This window comes from Spea bombifrons, chromosome 4, assembly GCF_027358695.1.
Source record: "Spea bombifrons isolate aSpeBom1 chromosome 4, aSpeBom1.2.pri, whole genome shotgun sequence".
In the NCBI taxonomy this organism is placed as follows: Eukaryota; Metazoa; Chordata; class Amphibia; order Anura; family Pelobatidae; genus Spea; species Spea bombifrons.
In genome coordinates, this window is record NC_071090.1 from 91,235,140 (window position 1) to 91,256,740 (window position 21,601).

Here is a 21,601-nt window from a genome sequence, read left to right on the forward strand (position 1 = left end):
GTGTAATAAACGCAATACCGAAGCACACCAAGGATGATTGACATTTCGGGTGATCAACCAATAGAAAGCGCGGAAACTTGACATTATAAGGCCAAACAGCAAATAGGAGACTACTCACCTTGGACGAGTAGCTGATATCCAACCAGCTTTTCCTTCGCTAATCCAAACGTTACTTGATTGGATACAACTAAAGCCGCCCCGAACACCTCTCGACCAATTGAAAAACAAAATCCCGGGAGAACCAATCAGGGTGATTGTCTCATATTTAGTGCTTTTTCTACCAGCCCGGAGTTAGACAGCCATAAAAAGGTAAGTTAAATAAGCCGTATAGTGAAACGCGCGTTACCGGGACTGTGTATCGGCGGTTTCAGCCCGTGTCGCAATCGTGTTATTCTCCACATAATCTATATAACAGTTTTAGAGGCTGGTCTCGCTTTTGCGGGGATGCATTGAGTGATAGTGTGTATGTGACGCCGCGAACTACTGCATTTATAGTGAGAATTGTGTAAAGTGACAGCTGAATGGCTGTAACCCGCAGTGCTTTCTGTAACAGGTTAATTGGTTTCGCGTCTTGGCTGCTTCCTTGGAATTTTCAGACCCAATACTAACAATGCATGCTGCTGCATGGGTTAAATTAGAATGCTGAATAATGTAAATGCACTAATTGAGTCCAAAGGGCTTTATTAAGCGGGTAATATTATCTTTTGTTCATATAAACCCAACAATGTACGCAGCGCTTCCTACGGTCCATACATTCACAGGTGATGACAAAACGATAGGCTGAGACAGGCCGATACATTGTGTGTAGAGGGCCCTGCGATCTATAGGTGCAAATCGTATTATTACGGTCCAGCTTTCGTTAAAATAAAATCAGCTTCCCATTAAATCTGGTGATTCCAGCACATTTGGCATTTTACAGTTTTAACTAAACTCTATGTTTTGACACTGCCCAAGGGCAAAATGAAAGCCGATAGCAAAAACTGGCATCTCAGTAAATGAATGAAGGAGACAAACGATAAGAAAGTTAACACGCTTATGTGAAATATCAAAAGATGTGACTCTCGAGTTCTTTACTGACAGCATTGCTTTAATATTTTAGTGAAATTGTTCATTAGCTCTCTTCTGTATCAAATAAGCGGGTATATTACATTCACGCACGCACTTATTTTCAAGCTAAACTGTAGTAAAAGCTGGTTCTTCTGCAAAACGTCACAATAGATGACCGGGGATGAAAAACCTGTACATCGCTCTCTGCTCGAGGAACGCGTTGACTTTTTGTTATCCGATTGCGCCCACGTAGCTGGCCGTGTTAAACTGTTTTTCATAACATCTGAAATGCGTCCAGAGTCCAATAGTCTTTCAGTTCCATTATGGATCAGGTCATAGGCTTAGCATCTGTCAAAATGACTAATGGAACTATATTTATTTAAAATGCTTGTTTCATGTGTTCAAGTTTCCAATACGAGTGCCAAAATTAAAGCCTTTTGCCAACTTTTAAATGGTTTTACGGTAATATTACCCAAACATATACCTGATGGTGCTTTGTACAAAAGCCAGACAAACATCTACATTCCGTCTTTTGACATGGTTTAGTATAGGTTACATCAACACCTAAAGGTCCATAAGAAGCGTGCTTGCTGGACACATTATGATCAAACAGAACCACAGGATAACCTGTTACTCCCCCAAGTTTTACTGTTTTAAACCCAAAGGTCGGCCCTAGTGACACATAACATAGGGGCAGATTGACCTTTCGGTGATCGGTTATGCCTGATGGGCTGCAACAGCTGGGAGATTAATGTGTCAGGGAGAAAGAGATCTTTTCAAAGTCCTGGCGCTTACACAGCACATGGAGAGAACAATTACATGGCAAAGGACCAGTGACAGAGGCAATGGCAGAGAAAAAAGTGTGCCTGTGGTTTGCATGTTTTAAACAATGTATTACCAGTTAGGAGAGCTGATTTTTTTTTTTTTTTTAAAGAAACAAATCCTTCGCAAGTAACATATAAACCTGGGTTAATTGATGGAGACAGTACTGTTGTGGATCATTTCTTCTTACTAAAGTCTAAACACTCGGGGCATTTGAACGCCGATGCATATTAATGCAGAGCTGAACTGCTTTTGTATTCCACCTGTTTTTGCAGCTGTGCTCAGCTCTTAACACTTGATCCTCGTCCCCCAGTGGTGTGTTCGTTCTCAGTCCATAAACAGCCAAGTGCAAAGTATATGGGACATTTAAACCTAAGGCAGGCTCATTTATATGCTCATATGAAGCCAAAACAGGTATTGGAAAAACTGTGTGGGGTTTTTTTCTCTCTCTGGTTTCAGGTCAGCAAGTGCATATTAGTAATTTGATAAATAAAAAAGTAAAGAAAAAAACAGGCAAAAAAGATTTGTTTACAACCTATTTTACACCAACTTCCATTAACCCACCCCATGCTGTACTCCTGTATTTGCAGATCAGGAGGCCACCATTGTTGTCAGTCGTGATATGTTGGGTGCCTTAACCTTCACAAACACCATAATGAACTGATTCTTTACGGAAATGCTAATGAAGTCTGTTCCCGTCATTAGTCAGACTTCCATTAAGTAGTCAGGTAAATTGTTTAGTAGATTGGGCTAGGACAACAGAATTAGGACACATACAAATGGCTAATATTCATCTGTTCGAAAACATAATGCAAAGACTAGAACAGGTTTTTAGTAAAAAAAAAAAATAATAAAAAAAAACAAAAAACCCAGCACTGATACTAATACAAAAAAATGGTGGCGGTTCCCATAACATAGTATGAAAACTTAATTTCATGTTCCTTTCTTGAAACTTTTGCACTTCTGTATGTAGGAGATGATGGACCTTGAAGCTGTCGCCCTGGTAACCAGATACTGGTGTGATTTCTGCAGGTATCTAGTTACCTTGGTGATTTTATGTGCCTCTATATCATAATAAAACAAAAAACATTCAGACATCTGTAACATATATGAAATTTATTTTTAAGTGATTCAGATGATTTTACCAGAATTTATTGGAATGATCATTTGCACAAATTGGAAACGAGTGTTCTTGAATTTGACCAATGATTTCCACAGGTATTAGGTCAGACTTTAAAATGTATAAACAGCTGAGCAAAAGACATTCTTTTCTCTTGAGAGGCACTTATTTTTAGTGTCCATATTATAAGCAAGGATATCTTAAAACATTCATAATATCAGACTTTTTATGCTTAATTTTTAATGACTACTTCACCAACCCCATTTGCAACAGCATATGTTTTCTTCATACACCCTGACACTCCTACTATAGAAAAATGCATATTAATGTACCCTGTGACTACCTTTATATGCATTCTTCAAAAACGACAATTAAAATAAAATGAAAGCTCTTACCTGATCCAGAAGAGACTGTGTTGTTAAAGCAGCTCTATGATCCAACAGTGCTTGCATTGAACTAGAAGAAGGTGAGTAGATCACGTGCAGGAGATGCATTCAGCCGCATCTCCTACAAGGCACTTAGTTGGGAGAGGGGGTGTATTTGGTGGGAATGAGTGGAGTGTCCCTTTAAGGAAGAATCTGTACAGATCACAGCATATCTCAAATACGCTTGTACTGATTTTGATACGTGATGTATAAAACGGAAAGAAATTGTTGGAGAGGAAGAGTGTCTTCCACAGCTACTATGTTATGCATATTTTTTTTTAATATTTGTAACTTAACCTATCAGTATGTAGGCATTTCATTATCTGAATATCCAGTGCGCATGCTACAAGGTGCTGGAGCTCACATCGCATTGCGTCATCAGGTGCGTCGTGCTTAACTGTTGCTATGTCTTCTCCGATTCCAGAGATGAGGTGAGATGTTTGGAGCTTGTGAGTGGAGTTGGATGGATCCCAACCAAACATGGCATCGGAACTTTGCCAGGCCATTTCTGTGGCCAAGTTGGAGAGACACAAGAATCTCTTCTTAAATTACCGGAACCTTAACCATTTCCCCATTGAGCTGCTGAAAGATGAGGGACTGCAGTATCTGGAGAGACTTTATATGAAAAGGAACTCTTTAACCACCCTGGTAGGTGACAATACTACATCTTTAGGTCTCACAAAAAAGGGATGAGGCAGAAACCATGAAGAGTGGGTGAGAATTGTTAAGGGACTTCATTAGCATTTTAAATATTTGAGTCTATTATGCATTGAATCCAGTACATTTTACTGCATAGAAATAAGTGCATGCATTCTGTATCCAAAAGAAGTTGAGGCTTCTGTCTCATTTAATTCCCCTGAGTGCCTGTGTCAAAACCAGGAAGTGTAAGCAGAAAGCATTCCTATGTACACTTCCTGCAATGCTCTATAGCACTCCCATCGGAGCCACGAGAGCTGTGCTGTCATTAAAGTAAGTGGGAGTAGCCGCAGCAATTTGTATGGCAGTTGGCTATTAGTATAGCCCCCATTAGCTAGAATAAGAGAGCTGCTAAGGATGCGCAGGAAATGTATTTATGTATGCTTCCTGCATTTTTTTGTACCAGCAGTTGAAATTTCATTTTCAAACTCCATTATTCATTTCACACGGAATTAGAGCTGAATTAATGCCAGTAGTGTATCAAATTATGTGTAAAATGTGAAAATCTCTCGTTATTCCACAAATGTTTTAATTAACTGATTGTTTTCCCTTCATCTGTAATTGGCTACTTAAGCTGTTAGCTGTAATGTTACTTCATGTTTTATTTGCAGCCTGAAAATCTTGCCCAGAAGCTTCCGAATCTGGTTGAATTGTGAGTGACTCGTTTTATTTCAGCTAACCACTAGATGGTGCGCATACCATGCAGGTCTACAGCCGGTTAGAGCAGTGAAATATTGTTCTATACACAGTGTACATTGATTGCATACCCGCAGATTATTTCAGAAGACGGTATAAACCTTATCATGCCAGGATACCTCAAACAACGTCTGAGTGTCCTTTGAAACGTAAACCTCACAATGAGAAATGTTTACCACCACTGTTCTCTTTAATCTTCCATAATTATGTTTTATTTGAGAGATCCTTTACATCACGTATCTCTATGTTTATAACACTGCACATAAAATTTGTGTCATTTGGCACTCAGACCACTTCAGTTGTTGTTTACTTGGGATTTCTGGGGGGTATAATTTGCATTTACCACTGGTACCCCTATACCCCTGCCATTTTCATTTGCATATTTTTAGGGGTAGCATCATTCATATTAATGTTCTCCATCTATTGTAGTCTATTGCTGTGATCCACTAGTGTACACTTTGTGATTGATTTTTGATTATGTGATGAAACATAGATGATACTGCTGGGCCGAGTTTAATGTCAGTAACAGAACGTACATTCAGAAGTTTCCAGTTTTGTCTTGTCGGAGAACTTCCGAGTACTTCTATTCCTTGAGGTTCCAAATTGTATAAGTATCCTGATCGACCAGTTAGAGAGAAAATCAGACACATAGACAAGAGTGTTTGTATAATAAGATTCCTGTTTATTATGACGCATTATGGATATATTTATATAATCATTTATCAGTAAAACCGGAAATAACACCCTATCATAATACATAAAATAGTACTATGCCCTTATTGGTAAACATATCTATACAACTAATAGCGAAGAAAGTCAGGCTGATGTATCCAAACAGGTGTTATCAGTAGTTAGTGGAAATGTACTTTTCAGCTGAACAGAATATGGGACATAGATCATCCTGTATTCTTCCACAGTCTGAAAAGACCACAAATTAAGGTTTTATTTAGTAGTCATATACTCAGGTTATGCCCTGTCTGGTTGCAGTCTTCATCCATGACAGGTTTATAATTTGGCAGTGATATGATATTTTTTGTTTCTCACTGAACAAACTGTAAATTCTTCAAAAAGGTTTAAAAGCGACAGTCACTATTCTGAGAATTTTAGAAAAATCATAATTATAGCTAACTTTTGTTATATGCACAGTGTCTACAACATTTTCAGACTTTATTATTTTCTGTGTTACAGTGGGAAAAAAGTATCACGTTACTTTGTCCATTTTTTTTACATTATAGGCTATTAAAGCAATGTAATCACAAATAAAGTTTAAGTAAAAAACACAAGTCAATGACCCAATGAGTAGTGTACATATTAAAAACAAAGTAGGGGAGCATAGTGGCTAAAAATATTTTGTAAATAAGCGATCCTTCCCATCGCTATCTTCAGCTGAGAAAGGATTAAAGTGTTCTGGTTACCAGCAAGAATGCATAAGGTTAAAAGATTGTCCTTCCGATGCTCCCACTCTTGTCCCTCCCTAAGACACGTAAAGGGCAGAAAGTATCAAGTATCTTGTGAACATGGCTCGGCAGCCAGCAGGACAATTGCCAAACCAGACACTGGTCCTTCAGTCTGCCCTTAACCGAAACACTCCAGGGGTCTGTGTGGAGAGATTGCTAGTTCAGTGAAAAGATACAAAAAAACCCTTCGGATTTCAGGAATTTAGACTTTTTGACAGACAGCGTGGTGTGTGTGTGTGTGCATGTGTATATATATATATATATATATATATATATTACTGATGACATTATTGCTATCCTTTGTAGTTAAATATTTTGCAAACAATGTATCCATCCTACACAATCTCTACAAAGTTTGTATTCACAAAAGCAATAGTGTTTTTTTTTTTTTTTTCTTTTTACTAAACAGCATTGCCTACTTTAGTCGGTAAATAAGTGAGTATTAATTGTGCACCCATTAGCAAAAATATTCCTGCCGCTGCCTAAAGCTGGCCTTATAAAATGCTAGGATTATAAAGAGGAAGGCCAACACTCCAATCAGAAAGAAAATAAACATATATCAACTTAGAGATGTTTTTATTCTATTGGAACTGTATCCTCATTATTATTATTATTATTATCATTTATTGTTTTATATAGCGCCATCAAATTCTGTAGCGCTGTACAATGGGTAGACAGGACATAATAAGTAACAAGTAGAATGTAACATAACAAATTGACTAACAGAGACAACAGTTGGGGAGGGCCCTGCTCAAGCGAGTTTACAGTCTAGAGGGATTTAGGGTGTATTACACAATAGGTAAAAGTGCCAGTGTAAGGGATGGACCAGCCACGCTAGTAAAAGTATTGCAGGAGAGGGACTAGGGAAGGTGAGCTAAAGGAATATGGGAGGGCGTTAGTGTGCCCTCCCATATTCCATCAATGCTGACCTTAATTTCTATTCATGTAATGCACTTATGGAACGAAGGCCCATTATTTCTCCAATGAAATGCATCAACATGAAACCCAATAGGGATTGTGTATAAAGATGTAACAATCACCAAATATCTCTAACAGTATCGGCATATTGCAGCAATTTATAAAGAATGTTATAAGTATCTGTTTTATATTGTAACACGGATCTGAGATTTGTAATAGGTCATTGTCATCAAGTTAACCTTGATACGAGTGAACCAAGGACTGCGTAATCAATGCTAGAGGAACATTTTTTTTTTTTAACGCGATGTGCAGAATCTCCAAACAGGAGGATCTTTCTTTAGTACAGGGGATCTTTAAGGAGACAAAAACACTTACTGATTGAACAGATGGAAAATATGTTATTCAGTCCTGAGGCCGAAATTTAAACCATCTTAGTGGATGAAGCATCTGTGTCTAGTAGTAGGTATTTAATATTTTGACTTTTTGACTATTATATTAGTAATGAAACAGTTTAACATCCCTGACACCCCCTCTATAGAAGAATGCATATTGAAGAATGCATATTATAGCGTTGGAGCTGACTGGGGGAACACATCTTCTGCACAGCATTTAGCTAGGCATGGGGAAAAAGAAAAACTCATAGAGTAGGATTTTGCAGAATCCTCCCATGCATTTGCAAAAGGGACAGCGCTATCATGTAAAGGGACCATACAGCTATTGTATGCTTTAAAGTACATATGATGGCTAGAGTTTCCCTTTAAGCATTTAGGTGTATAAAAGCAGGGAATAACACATGTAGACCAGCCTTGAATAGCATCACACATGGTTAATAGGGTATCACACAGAATGGAAATGGCCTAACAGTCCTAGCTGGCACGTAAATTTGTAGGCATTGTGAATCTGCCTGTTCTGTGCCCTTGATGTTCTTCAGTGTATTAACATGGCTACATGTTGACGTCTTGAAATAAATCTATTGAAGTAACGTGATATTTGTTTCCCTTCTCCCAAGGTATCTGCACTCAAATAACATTGTATTTGTTCCAGAAGGTGAGTGTCTGTGTTGTTACAATGTAACACACTAATCCATCCTCTCCCTAAAATGCCAAATTGTGTATCAAACTATCCAAAATTTCTTTATTCATAAAATCAAAATGCGGTTACATATATTTGAGAACCTCCCACCAAAGTAGGTTTTGTTTCTTGAAACATTTTTTTGCATGGGTTTTCTTTAGATCCTGGTTTCTCCAGTGTGATTTACATGTAGTACACTTGTGCGTCACCTTTCCTAGTCAGAAATAGTAACTTCATAGTTTTTCCCAACATTTTGTAACAATACACAAATCCTTAGAAGCATTGGACAATAACAAAAGGACATAAAGTGTATGGTGGGAGTTCCCCTTCAATGTAATTGAATCCGACCTAGTGCATTCAGTAATGGAATCCACAAGAGTGCCCCATGCCTGTGTTTATTCCTCTGCATATCTATCTGCTTGGCTGTCTTTAGCGTTTGATTCATTTAATGCCATTCTGTCATTGGTTACCATTCGCCAAAATCTCTACAGCCATTGGCTCACTGGTGAAGCTGCAGTCCTTGGATCTGAGTGACAATGCTCTGGAAATTCTGTGCCCTGACATTGGTAGACTTAAATCATTGCGGCATTTGCGACTGACAAACAACCGGCTGAAATACCTTCCTCCAGGTAAAACCATGTTTCGTTTACACCCACAAATGTGCGTTTCCTCTTATATGCCTAAACGTAGATTTTCAGTTATGTGTGCAGTAATGTTTTATAGTACTGTGCTAATATATATAATTTGTACTTGTAAATAAATACAAGTAATATATATCTTGCGTGGGCAGGCTAAACACATATAAGGGTATGCCTCCTGGTCAGGAACAAGCAAACTGATCCAAGTCATGGATCAGTGAAGCAAACAGTTGTCTATGTAGAATTTGTGCTGAATTGTCTCATCTCATCAGACTCTTTATTTCTGTACGTATTATAGTTCTGAGACAGGAATAGTGTTGGTGTTATTTTGGATGATCTTGGACATTGTTTTTACAGTCCTATCCTTATCATTTTTTTACAGAAATTGGAATGCTGAAAGAACTTCAAACCTTGGACCTTTCCACAAACCACCTGGTCAGTTTGCCGGAGAAACTGTGTCTTTGCCATTCTCTGCAGTATCTAACGGTGGATCGCAACCTCCTGTGCAGCGTTCCGCGTCACCTGTGCCAGCTAGCCAGCCTCAATGAACTCTCTATGGCTGGTAACTGTCTGGCATCTCTACCACTGGGTGAGTGAGGTGAGGATGCAATTAGTCCCAGAACTGTCACAAAACCAAACTGTGAGAGACATTAATAAAACTGAGAAAGAAATTACTCCAGAATGTTTCATTAATCATATAGAGCTGGGTTGACTTTCATTTTTAAAAATTGTTTCCTCATCTTTTGTTTTGCCTTTATTTTGGTTCAAAACTCTCTTTACCTGAATATACTTGAAAATGTTATTTAAACAGAATGTAATTTATGTATCAGATTAGTTGAAGTATATAAGAAGTTGGGCGCAACTCCCCATCCCGAGCCCCATGTAATGGCAACTCAGCTCAGCATTTGACCTTGAGCAGGTTTTCCCAAAACTGAAAGGCTTCAACTAAATGTATTTTAATGGATTTTGCTTTTAATTTGGCAATCCCAAAATGAACCTTCGTGAAGGGTCCATTTCATAAATTTGTTTAAAAAAAATCAGACTAATAAGGACGAGAAAAGAAGATTTCTGCCCTGACTAGCCCTGCAAAATTCAAGCACTGAACTCGTTGGAAGTACTTGGCTCATAACAACTTGATGTGCTACATATATATCAACATGTAACACAGTTGTAACTGGAGAGGCGTAGTTCGCTGGCTGAAAGAGGTCTTCAAGTAATGATGTCCTTTGCCTTATGTGGTAATTGATACAAGAAATATTAATTACCTGTAGGAATACGATGCTTTCCATGAGCCTACTGTAACTTGTAAATTTTAATGGCACATTTTAAGTGTTAAATGTGACAGAGGTGAGGATCTTTTTTGTGTTCATCCGACCAATTTTAAAGAAATGTCTCTAGCTGCAAGCATCATAAGCTGTTAATATGAATAATTCTGTTTGGACTGATGACTTGGATGAGATTATTTAGAAGTCTAACTTGTCCCTCAGTTATGTGTGTATATGTTGCCCTCTTCTCTTAGCTTCTATATAAAGACGGTTTTCTTTGGTCCAGTTAGCAAAAGTCCTTTTGTACGGTCTGTCTGTCAGCACCTGTCCAAATTGCAATGTAAATCACAAGCACATTGCTCTCAAGACAATAGAGCTCAAGTGATATATATATATATATATATATATATATATATATAATATATATATATAATATATGTATATGTCTTGGGCACCTGCCAAGAAGCCGGCAAGAAGGAAAGGCAGTGTTTTCCAGAAGCTAAGCCTGCTTCTCCTAGGGTGTTCACTGTTGGAGCGTCCTTGGAAAAGGTTCTCTTCTCCTTGTATACTGGCAATAGCCAACAAGGAAGGTTATATAGCTTCTTTCATTTAGATACTGTTGCAATGTAGAAAACACACAGGGATATTTTCAACACTATTTTCAAACAAGTTTTATATTACTAAAGAATGTGGTGTAGATAAAATAAGTAAACTTGTAATTTTAACTCCTGAATACAAAGTTGTTTTATCTCTCACACATTTTCCCCCCCATAAAGGCCAATTCTTGTACAAAATGTTAAAGGGGCGCAATCTCCATAGCAGACAATAACATATCGCTACTGAATTCCTTACCTTTGAGACTTTTGCAGCAGAGTTGTTATACAGTTGTGTGAAAAAGAAAGTACACCCTCTTTGAATTTTATCGTTTTATATATCAAGACATAATAACAATCACCTATTCCTTAGCAGGTCTAATATGACATATTACACTGAGAAAGTTTAACCAAACTTATTAAATATTGTTTGTTTAGGACAAGTAGGGTTTTTTTGTTTTGTTTTTTAGAAACTACATACACAAACCATCATTTGCCAAAAAGCCAGTGTAGATAGAAAAAATATAGATACAAGTATTTGTCTTAATTTGGGAAACAAATCATATGCCATGGTATGTAATTTTTTTGGATTTACAGTTAAAAAAAAAAAAAAAAAAAAAAAAGGATTCCCAAATGAATGTTTAGATTCTAAATTAGTTTCTAAATTTATAAATCACAATCATACTAAAATAATCAACAACAGTTACCACCTGAGCAGTAGGGTTCTTACCTCTGTATAATCACAAACTTATATATTTCTTTAGATTTAGGAAGATCTCGGGAGCTTCAGTATGTATATGTGGATAACAACATTCAGCTGAAGGGTCTTCCCTCGTACCTATACAACAAAGTCATTGGCTGCAGCGGGTAAGCTCCCCCCTCTACCCACTTTAATTTTCGGAAGTGTTTTTTTGTGCAAATCAGTTCATTGCATTTGTTTTGTGCGTTTATCTGACCAGATAAAAAAACATGCTTAAAGGCATAACAAATGCTAATAGCACAAATTCTTCAAATTAGAACATCCTGGTGGGCAATTGCCACACTTCTTCCAATGATATGTAACCACTGCACAGCAGGTACTTCAGCTGCAATTCTCACTCACTGAGCCATCACGTAAAAAAAAATTATAGGCTTAGAAAAAAAGTCAACAGTGGCCTAATGGATATCATTTATATTATGGAATGGAGTTAATAATTTAAGTGTAAGTGCAAGTATTTTCATGGTCATTGTGATTGGCTTAGTCCATATAGATTGTTGTGATCTTGGTTAAGTTGGTAGGAACACGGCTTCATCTCATGGTTGGGATGTTTCCTACAAGGCAAGCTTAGTTCATCTCATCCAGTCTTAGACCCAGGTAATCTAGTTGTACCTCATAGTAGATAAAGTGAACAGCAATGGAAGATTGGCTCTGGTGAGTAAACCTTATTTCTTGTCTGTTAATGCCTCTTTCTGATTAATTCACAAAGGAAGAAGTAATTTGTAAATAATATGTATCTGTATTACAACAGAATTTCAAGGACACTTGCTTTAAATATTTGATTTGATTTGAGAACTTATTTTTTGCAGCTGTGGTTCCCCTGTTCCTGTCCATGAAACAAAGTTGCTATCGTTCACCTCTGGAGAGCTCACTGTCCATCTCCCAGCTGAGGTGAAGGCCATTGGTTCCTTAGCAGACTCTGTGTTACCACTTCAAGAGCTGGCACTGCGTTCTCTCCATGCTGCCTTCTGCACATTGTTAAAAGGTAAAAATAGCCTATTCTGATTATGTGTTTTTCTTTTACATTGTGCATAATAAATGAAATGGTATGGCAGGGTTAGCCAAGAGGCAAATTAGCAACTATACAAGATCATAGATTGTACCTAAGCAAAATGTGATAGAAATCTGAAATCTTTTCTAGAACCCGTAAGGAAATTGACCAAAGATTTTTATACTAATCAAAAGTTTAAAGTGGACCCCATAATCTCCTTAAAATACTCCCTGTTTTAAAATGTTTATATTTTATGCATTATCACCATTGTTTTTATTTCACAACTCTAACCTATTTCAGTCTTTTTATATTTTTTAGATATACGCTGCACATCCTCAATCTCATTACCCAAAAGTCTCCTGGAGCTACTTCAGTGCCCACTGGGGCACTGTCATCGTTGCAGTCAGTCTATGTTTACGATTGTGTATCCAAAGCTGTTCCCTTTACGAGAGACGCCAATGGCTGGACTTCATCAGGGGTAAAGCAAATGTAATCTTATGCAGAATGAGTAACATTATAGGCATGAAGCAATATAAGATCCAAATTCAATGTTGCATTTATCAGAAGTTGGTCTTTCAAAGACCGTAAAATCATTTTGTCTGGAAGTGTTATTGGAAGAGATTATTTATACATCAGTACTGAAAAGTTCCTTTAGAACACATTATTGGATCTAATCACTTATGGGGAAAATGAATGGAGATTATGCAGGAAAGTTGGGTTTATTCCCTCAGTTAACAATACATATTGTGCAGGACCAGCTCAGCCCTTCTTGCTGAAGAAATCTACCAGCTAATAAAGTGAGGGAATGAGAACAAAATTGTCTTGTAAACTCTCCTGCCAATGATCCCTTTAGTACATAGACCTCTAGGGCAAGATTATTACAAAGAGTTGGAAGAGATGCAGGGGTAAGTTACATCAACCACAGTACTTTTAAGGACGGATTTTAGGAGTGCAATTATTTATAAATGTAACTGTGCCCTAAAGTATCACAGTATCCAAACTTATTTGATGATTTAAAGAGTGGTGTATACAATCCAATGATAATGATTGAAGATGTTCTAGTGCAGGCCTACTCTGAGCAAGTATTTAAGGTCCTCCCTAAAATAATTTCCTTGCTTAGATACTTTGCCATGTCTGCCAGTTTGCCTTACAGTTTAGAAATTATGCTATTGTTCTTACTATTTTTTATGAATAAACAACCAGCTTATGTTGAAAATGTTTAAGGGGGGGTGACCCAGAAAGATACTCCATTAGTCATAGGGGGACATAGTTTATTGCAGTTTATTGGTAATAAAGAAGAAAATGTATTTATTGAGATTATTAGTGAAGATGAACGGAAACGCTGTGAAAACATCTGTTAAACTGAGGAAAGGAGAACTTGTGATATTGTAGGACATGTTAGTCAATGAACCCTGTCTTCTGGACACACAGAATTAAATGACCTATAAAGAACCTGTCGGCATATGTATATATAGGTATTTATTTGCATAGCTTGTTTTAATGTAGCATGTATAGTTTGAAAAATATGTTAAAAATGAAGGTACTTAACAACTAGAGGTAATAGGATGTTAATCTTCACATCTCTCTTCTAGAATAATGCATTTACCTGTTCACTGCCAAATCATGCCCTGTGGGTCAGAGACCATTAAATTGCGGGCATGTGAGCGAACTCCAACTAGGTGTTTTATTGATTCTTTGAAAATACCAGAGAACTAATGTATTACCAGCTCTTTGATTAACAGTTTAATTTTCTATTTTAACCTCAGGGCTAGTAGTCTAGTGTAGAGACACAAGTTAAGCTGTAAGGTTTGTCTCCTATGTAGATGATTGAACACCCATTCATTGACTCTGTTTTTCCCCCAGGAGAACAGCTGTTAGCTTTGTGGCCTATTGTTGCTCTACCCAGTGTCTCCAAACATTTGACCTCCTAAGCTGATACTTTTCTTGGCTTCTGCGGACCGCGGTTCACGCGATTTTCAATCCGCCTCATGGCTGACCGAATATCACTTTAATTAGTAGGACACAGCATCTGGAGTGCTAGAGGTTGCCCCCCCTTCTGTTCTTGGTCATCATGGAGTCCAATCACCAAGAAGATCTAGCATCTATCAACATCTCCTGGTTTTACAAGAAGGGTTTTTGGAACTGTCCTGCTTCTTTTGCGTGGCCATCATCTCATTTGGACATCACATTTTCAGTTTCACTCATTATCTAGATGTTTGCCCTTTTTTTGTTCATGTTTCAATCATTGATTAAAAAGCGATGGAAAATGTTATTTGAAAATGCAAATTTCATTAAACTATTTGTATAACATGGAAATGTGGCCAAAATGTCAAAATCATTTTGTTTCTTCAGTTTTCATTAGACTTGTGCATTCGTATTCGGCCAAACATGAAAAAGAAGACGAAGGGTGCATTTTCGTTGTTTAGCCTGAATACCGAACATACGAACGTGGTGGCGGCAAAACGAAGATTCTTCGCGTTGTGTGTCTTTGTTTACTAATCTCCCTGGTCCCTTCCCCATCTAGCCCACCTTATCTATGCAGCGTCGCATAGCCATGCAGCATCGCATAGCCAGCTCCCTAGCCACCAATCTAAAACCTAAATATCTAAAATCATCTGAAATCTAAAAAATATTTTCGTTCTACCTACCAATCTAAAACCTAACTAAACGCTAAAATAAAACATGTTTTAAAAAATTATAAATTTTTTTGAAGCACTAGGGTGGGGTAGGGTGGGATGGAAGAGGTCAAATGGCTTAATGGGATATTTGAGGGTAGTTTTTGAAGTGTTTTTTTTTTTTTCTTTATGAAATTACAGACTGATGCTTCCTCTCTCGCCACAGATCTAAGATGGCGGCAAAAGGCACATTTTCCGATGAAACAGTAATGCGATCTGTTATTGTGATCACATGACTGTTCCATCATCCTATTATTTCTCATGGGACTGCCACATCTTTTATGGACCTAACAGTATGTCAATAGGTTTACGCATGGGTTAAAACTAAAGCTGCAGTACTTGCAAACTTTGTTATTGGCACGAATGGACAAAACAGTAAAATTCGGCTCAAAAACACATTTGTAGGAAATGAATGCGCAAGTCTATTGATAAGTAATTTCTTTGTTTAATCTACAGAGCAAGAGATGTATCCATTAGATTAATCTTCACATTTAAATAAAAATATAATCTTTGCATAATATACAGCTGAAGTCTGAAGCCGTGGCTGTCTTTTGACTTATGGGGAATGATGTTTCAGTGATGACATCATAGGGCAGAAAGAAAAAAAGGCAGAAAGCAGGTATTATGGTCAGGGCATTCATGGTCTTGTTAAGATGCTTGACATAGTTCAGACTCGCGAATAAATGTGGGAGAAACATCAGAACAATTTCACATTTCTCCCTTCTCCATGTTCCCATTTTTAACAGCTGTGCACCTGTGGACAACAAAGAAGGCCAAGTCAGGTAGTGCAGGCACAGGATCCCAGGAAACTTTCTGGCTCTGGCTAGCCAGAGCCCCTCTCTTGCGGAATGCTGGTTGAAGGTCCCGTTGACGTCACAGGCGGTCCAGCTGTGCACCTATGGGCAACAAAGAAGGCTAGTTCAATAAGTTAGGCAGTACAGGTATAGGAGCTTTAGTATTTCTATATGTTTAAAAGCATGATGTGTGATGGTGGACAGCAGAGGAGGTGTGCTGCGGTGAGACTAGAAGGCAGAAGAAAGCTGTGCTGTGATGGCAGAGGGTGGTGTGCTCTGCTTTGATGGTAGATGGCAGAGGGTGGTGTGCTCTGCTTTGATGGTAGATGGCAGAGGGTGGTGTGCTCTGCTTTGATGGTAGATGGCAGAGGGTGGTGTGCTCTGCTTTGATGGTAGATGGCAGAGGGTGGTGTGCCCTGCTTTGATGGTTCATGGCAGAGGGTGGTGTGCTCTGCTTTGATGGTAGATGGCAGAGGGTGGTGTGCTCTGCTTTGATGGTAGATGGCAGAGGGTGGTATGTCCTGCTGTGATAATAGGTGTGGAAGTGCTCTGCTTCGCTGCTTGATGTGATGCAGCAAGGAGGTGATGTTCCAATTTAGTGACTTATTCAAACTGTGGATCTCAGCAATGATCTTCATACTGATTTCTGAAAAACAGAGGGTTGAAAAATTAGACTATTACTGCTACTATTCTACTTATGCCTTTAAGTATAAAAATTCCACTTGGGGCTGATAAAGGACAGTCCAGACACAGCACGCTTGTCCTCTGAAGATGTGCTGCAATAAGCCTCCAAAAATGAGAGGGCCTTCTTCTGGGGACACAGATGGATATCCTCAGTTTGCTGTGGAAAGAAAAAAGATTATACCCTGATTTTAGGAACTTGTCAACAGTGCTGTGCCGATAAAATCCTTTCAGTCAGCTGTCAAGAACTCCCAGCCAAAAGAGTAATTGATGGGGAGATAGTTATCAAACATAAGGAAGACTAAATTAGACAATACTCTGTTCACATGGAGTTATTGGTCATATTGTGTCAAAAAAGACCAGAATTTTCCTTTCAGAAAATATTATGTAAAAAAAAAGTTAATTATATTTGTGAGAGTGAAGATTGAAATAGTTCAAATCTCTTCTTGTGTGTATGAGAAGAGATTGGTTTCCAGGAAGTATTACTAGAAAGTCCTGTTTGGTTTATTATAACATGTGTGTACTTACCGACAGTGGAAGGTACGGGGGCCAGATTTTACTCGCCTCCAAGTAATCCCAGTTTAGGCTGCCATAGAAACGATGCAGTTTGATCTCACCGGCATCCTAGATCTTTCATCGGGAGTTATAAATATAAAAAAGGAATTGCTGCATACTACTCCTTACCAACATTTTGGTATACATTATACTGCCATTAAGGATTAGTACATTAAACAGCATGGTTCACATAAGGGGATACTTGCTTTCAAAAAGTTTAAGGACCCTAATCCCAATCTTACTAAATTATTGTCCCAAGTATGACTCCATGATCTTTAACATTATTGCCGAGTACCTAGTCAGAACATACTCATTGTAGAACAGTTCCTAGGTGTAGTCCCACTCACCTTACTTGCTCTCTTTTGTTCGCTGGCTTGGGTACCAGTACTCCTTAGTGAGGATGAGGAGCAGGTAGTCCTTCTTTGGCAGCTATTCTCAAAAAATGGGAGGCATCCCACCAATGCTGTACAGGATGAATCCAAACGACCACCAGTCGACTGCAGGGACATACGCTCCTTATGAAACACCTGCAAAACAAAATAATTTGATATAACTTTTCTCTAACCTTCCTTAGAAACAAAACAGATCTCATGGTTTTATCAGATCCCAGACTTCAGAATAAGCAGAAAAAAAATCAGAAAAGAACAGATGAGGCTTTTATACAGTATTGTACCAAGGATTTAAAAAATAAGCCTTCTTCACTTCACTCTGAATATATAATTGAATCCTATATCCTATATATCCTATATATATGAATATATAATTGAACAGTATACTTCTATCCTGCCCTGTATGGTATACTCTGATCTTTATGGGCTGCCTGTGTAATCTACATGTATGTACTGCAATGACTATTGGAGAGATCTACTTTTGTTTATCGGGAAATAATTGGGGGCGGTATTTCAGGTTTTTTTTTGAGTGAACATTTTTAGATGACTGTAAATAGCTTAACTTGTTCTTTAAAAATATGCATGTTTTATAGAAATATATAATTATATTAACAAATAACTATTTGGCCCATCTAGTTTTCTGATTTTCCCTGATGTAAAGGATCCAACCTTAATCAGTCCTTTGTCTTAAATTCAGGATATGCCTATCCCTTGCATGTTCAAATTCCCTTACTCTTTTTTCCTCTTTCCCTTCTACTGACATGCTGTTTGACTTATGTACCTTGGTAAAGCCAACCTTATTTACATTACATCTTAGCCTCTGACATCTGGTTATAAATTTGGATCTATTTCCCTGATTAAGGTTTACGTTGTGTTTAACTAGGATTGTAATGTTAACTAACCCTAGCACCCAGAGGGTAAAATTGTGTTCATTTTCCACTGAATGCTTCTAGCACCATTCAGTAAAAGCGCTATATATATATATATATATATATATATATATATAAAAATATAAATTCTCACCTGAGGTGCCACATGCGTGTATGTCCCCGCTGCTCCTCTGGCAGTGGTGTCCCTGACAATGTCCTTTGCGACCAGACCAAAGCTGCGATCTTCATCGCTGTCCATTATAATGACATTTTCAGGCTTGAGGTCCCTAACAGAGATAAACATATCCTTAGTTAAATTGAAAGGGAGAGCTCAGGTCTGAGAGGTCACTGCAAAAACAACCGATGAATAACTCCACGCCCGTGAAGGAATTGGAGGTCACAGATGATCTCTGCCGAATAAAACCTGATGGAAAGAAAAAACAGGTTATATTGTTACTATTTCAAAAATTCTAGTTATGGATGTGATTACATTTTTAGAAAGAGACCTCTGACTTAAAAGATTGTGTGTATATATATATATATATATATATATTTGTCCACTAAAAGGTATCCACCCCTGACTGTTACCTCTGCCCAGTCAGTTTCCCTTCTCTTAGACCTCATTTACTCATTGTGCAGATTTGGTTTGCAAACGGACGGTTTTCTTTAGATATATTGCAAGGCTCCCTGAGCTGAGGTATTCCATACCGAGGAATGCGATGAGGGGACGGGGCTTTGGAATGGAGCCAATCCTATACCTGTGTCTGAAAAGCAGCAAAGCCATGGCACAGAAAAGCGCTCTGTCCTGTGAGCTCCAGTACTCTTCTCTCTGGCAGGATGCTGTTGGTACTTGCCGCTCTTTTCCAGCTGACCTGAGTTCCTCCAAGAAGCCAGCATGACCTGAGTGAAACACAGATGGGAGATACTTTTAGGGTCAAGTACATGATGGTCAGTAATTGCATTTTATAACATCTGCTTAATGTTGAAGATCCCCCAGACCGTGCAGACGAGGAAGGGGACATGACACGGGCTTCACGCTTAAAGGGGCAGCATTCCCTTCATTTATACATTGCTAGGAGGGTGGACTTTCTCTGATTAAGTTACTGGCACCTTCTCAAGGTGCTCATTTGTTGTTTGACTACTCCTGCTGCCACTTGGCACTACTAGTTAGCGGGACTCTGGAGTGTCATTGTGTGTCACCTTGTGAAAACACCCCACTAGATCACCAGGAACCAATGAAGCAAGTCCTGGGGTGCAGAAACGGAGGAGAAATGCTGGGATGAAGAAATTTATGTTTTTACATTTTAAAGAGGGGGTGCCAAGCATAGCATCAGCATGGGGTCTCATGCCTAAATATTTTATATCTGATCCTCAGTTTCTCCCTGGATCAGAGACTCTAAGTGCTGGCACATATACAACAAATAACCTGGTCATAGCACTTTAAAGCACTAGGCGTCATAGATATGGCATATGGTATAGATACATACATATTTACCATGAAGTGACCTGGATTAGGTTGTTGGTGCACATGTGCAATCAGCTGAAATACAGAGAGTGTACTTCATTCAGTAGAATATGTTACTCATTCACTATGTAAAAACAAAACAAACAGCCAAAAAGATATTTTAACTTTTATTAAAAAAGTAATATTTTCACTGTCACATTTTCATTTCAATCCCCGCTCTGAATGTTATTACGCAGTCTAATTGTTTTAGATATCCTGGGAGGTCCCTAAACCGTAAGTTAAAGCCAGCATGTTTGGTTTTCCATGTTGCCTGCCACATGAAACTCACAAGGTTGTCACTGACAGGATTGTACTTTGAGGACTGGTTTACATTATATATGTAGATATCGTGGATTTCCTTTTTTTGGTTTCCTTCTTAGTAGCATAGATAAAATCTAATCTTATATGTCAATCAACGCCAGTCAATGGCTGCCGTCCCTCCTGCCTAAGCGTCACTGTGCGAAGATGTCTGTTAGCTACTCGGCCCGCCGCCTTTCATGCAATTAATATTTTATACAAAGTATCTCCCTGTAGCTTTCCAGATCCCTCGGTTAAGTATAAAAACATGGATACAGCTTTCTGGATAGAATTCTAACTGAATCCTTGAGTTTACGCTGTATGTCATTCATGTTAAATTGCTTAAACTTATTAATAAATAATACTAAAAATTATTAAAAGCAGCTTCATTATTTGAGCTTTTGGAAAAAACTCGATTCAGGTAATTTCTTCTAGTTACTTTATTAAAATTTTAGGGTGTCAGTATGAGTCCTAACGAAGCAGGTACATGAGACTTAAATAGGAATACTGATTTTAGTGGAGAATAGAACAATTGCTTTTGGAAGGCAAATCACTAATTTCTCAAAACACTGTGTACGCATAGAAGAAAAGCATACAGACTTACCTGGCCAAATCCACCTCTTCCCAGCTCACCGTGGAATGTGAAGTCCAGTATGGGGAGGGTCCTCGTTGATCCATCTGTTGATCCGCTTGATGTCCTCCTCTTCTTTTCTGCATCTCTTCCACTGCTACTGTCGCTGTCCACTTCTTTTTTACTTTTCTTGGGATTTCCATCTTCTTTTTTCTTCTTTGTTGATTTTGCTTGGAGGTCTGTCTTCTCAGATGATGCTTGACTCTTCTGCTTACCTGTCTTTAGTCTTCCAAAAAGCAAGAAAAGCCATTCATCAGTTATACATGAAAAAACTCTAAATACTAACCACAAGGATATACCAAGAGATGCCATATAGATATGTGTCGACCATCTTTTATTCCGTTTTTTGTTTCAATTTTGAAATGTACTTTATTAAATCCCTACCTAAAAAATTACATTGAAACAAATGTAAAATAAACTGCTTTTTTATTAACACTTTGCTTTTTCTTTTTTAACTAATACTTATTTAATTTATAAATATTGTAGTGTTAAGTGTGGTTTTGTAACAAAGTTATTCCTACTTTGCATTATGCAGAGCCAACTTGGATAATCTCAGCAGGGTGTGTTGTGTGTTCACTGTCCAGTGTGGAGACATGTGATTGTAAGGGACATGTATCAACACAAATCAACCAGATTAAACAAACATTTCGATACCTTTGGATAATAAATAAAGACACCAACAACTTCATATTGGAAAACAGGCCGTGGTC

At 38.1% G+C, this 21,601-nt stretch overlaps 1 protein-coding gene across 1 annotated transcript in view; it reads left to right on the plus strand.

Annotated features, from left to right (window-relative positions):
* Positions 1-226: 226 nt before the first annotated feature.
* LRRC28 (leucine rich repeat containing 28) overlaps positions 227-21,601 on the plus strand; it is a 46,812-nt gene continuing 25,437 nt past the window's right edge. Inside the window, exons 1-10 of the mRNA XM_053462377.1 lie at positions 227-309; positions 3,839-4,062; positions 4,722-4,762; positions 8,191-8,228; positions 8,744-8,881; positions 9,273-9,479; positions 11,513-11,615; positions 12,315-12,490; positions 12,815-12,974; positions 14,360-14,539. Coding sequence (XP_053318352.1) covers positions 3,895-4,062; positions 4,722-4,762; positions 8,191-8,228; positions 8,744-8,881; positions 9,273-9,479; positions 11,513-11,615; positions 12,315-12,490; positions 12,815-12,974; positions 14,360-14,432 — 1,104 coding nt within the window. The 5' untranslated portion in view covers positions 227-309; positions 3,839-3,894 and the 3' untranslated portion in view covers positions 14,433-14,539. The remainder of the gene's footprint in view (positions 310-3,838; positions 4,063-4,721; positions 4,763-8,190; positions 8,229-8,743; positions 8,882-9,272; positions 9,480-11,512; positions 11,616-12,314; positions 12,491-12,814; positions 12,975-14,359; positions 14,540-21,601) is intronic.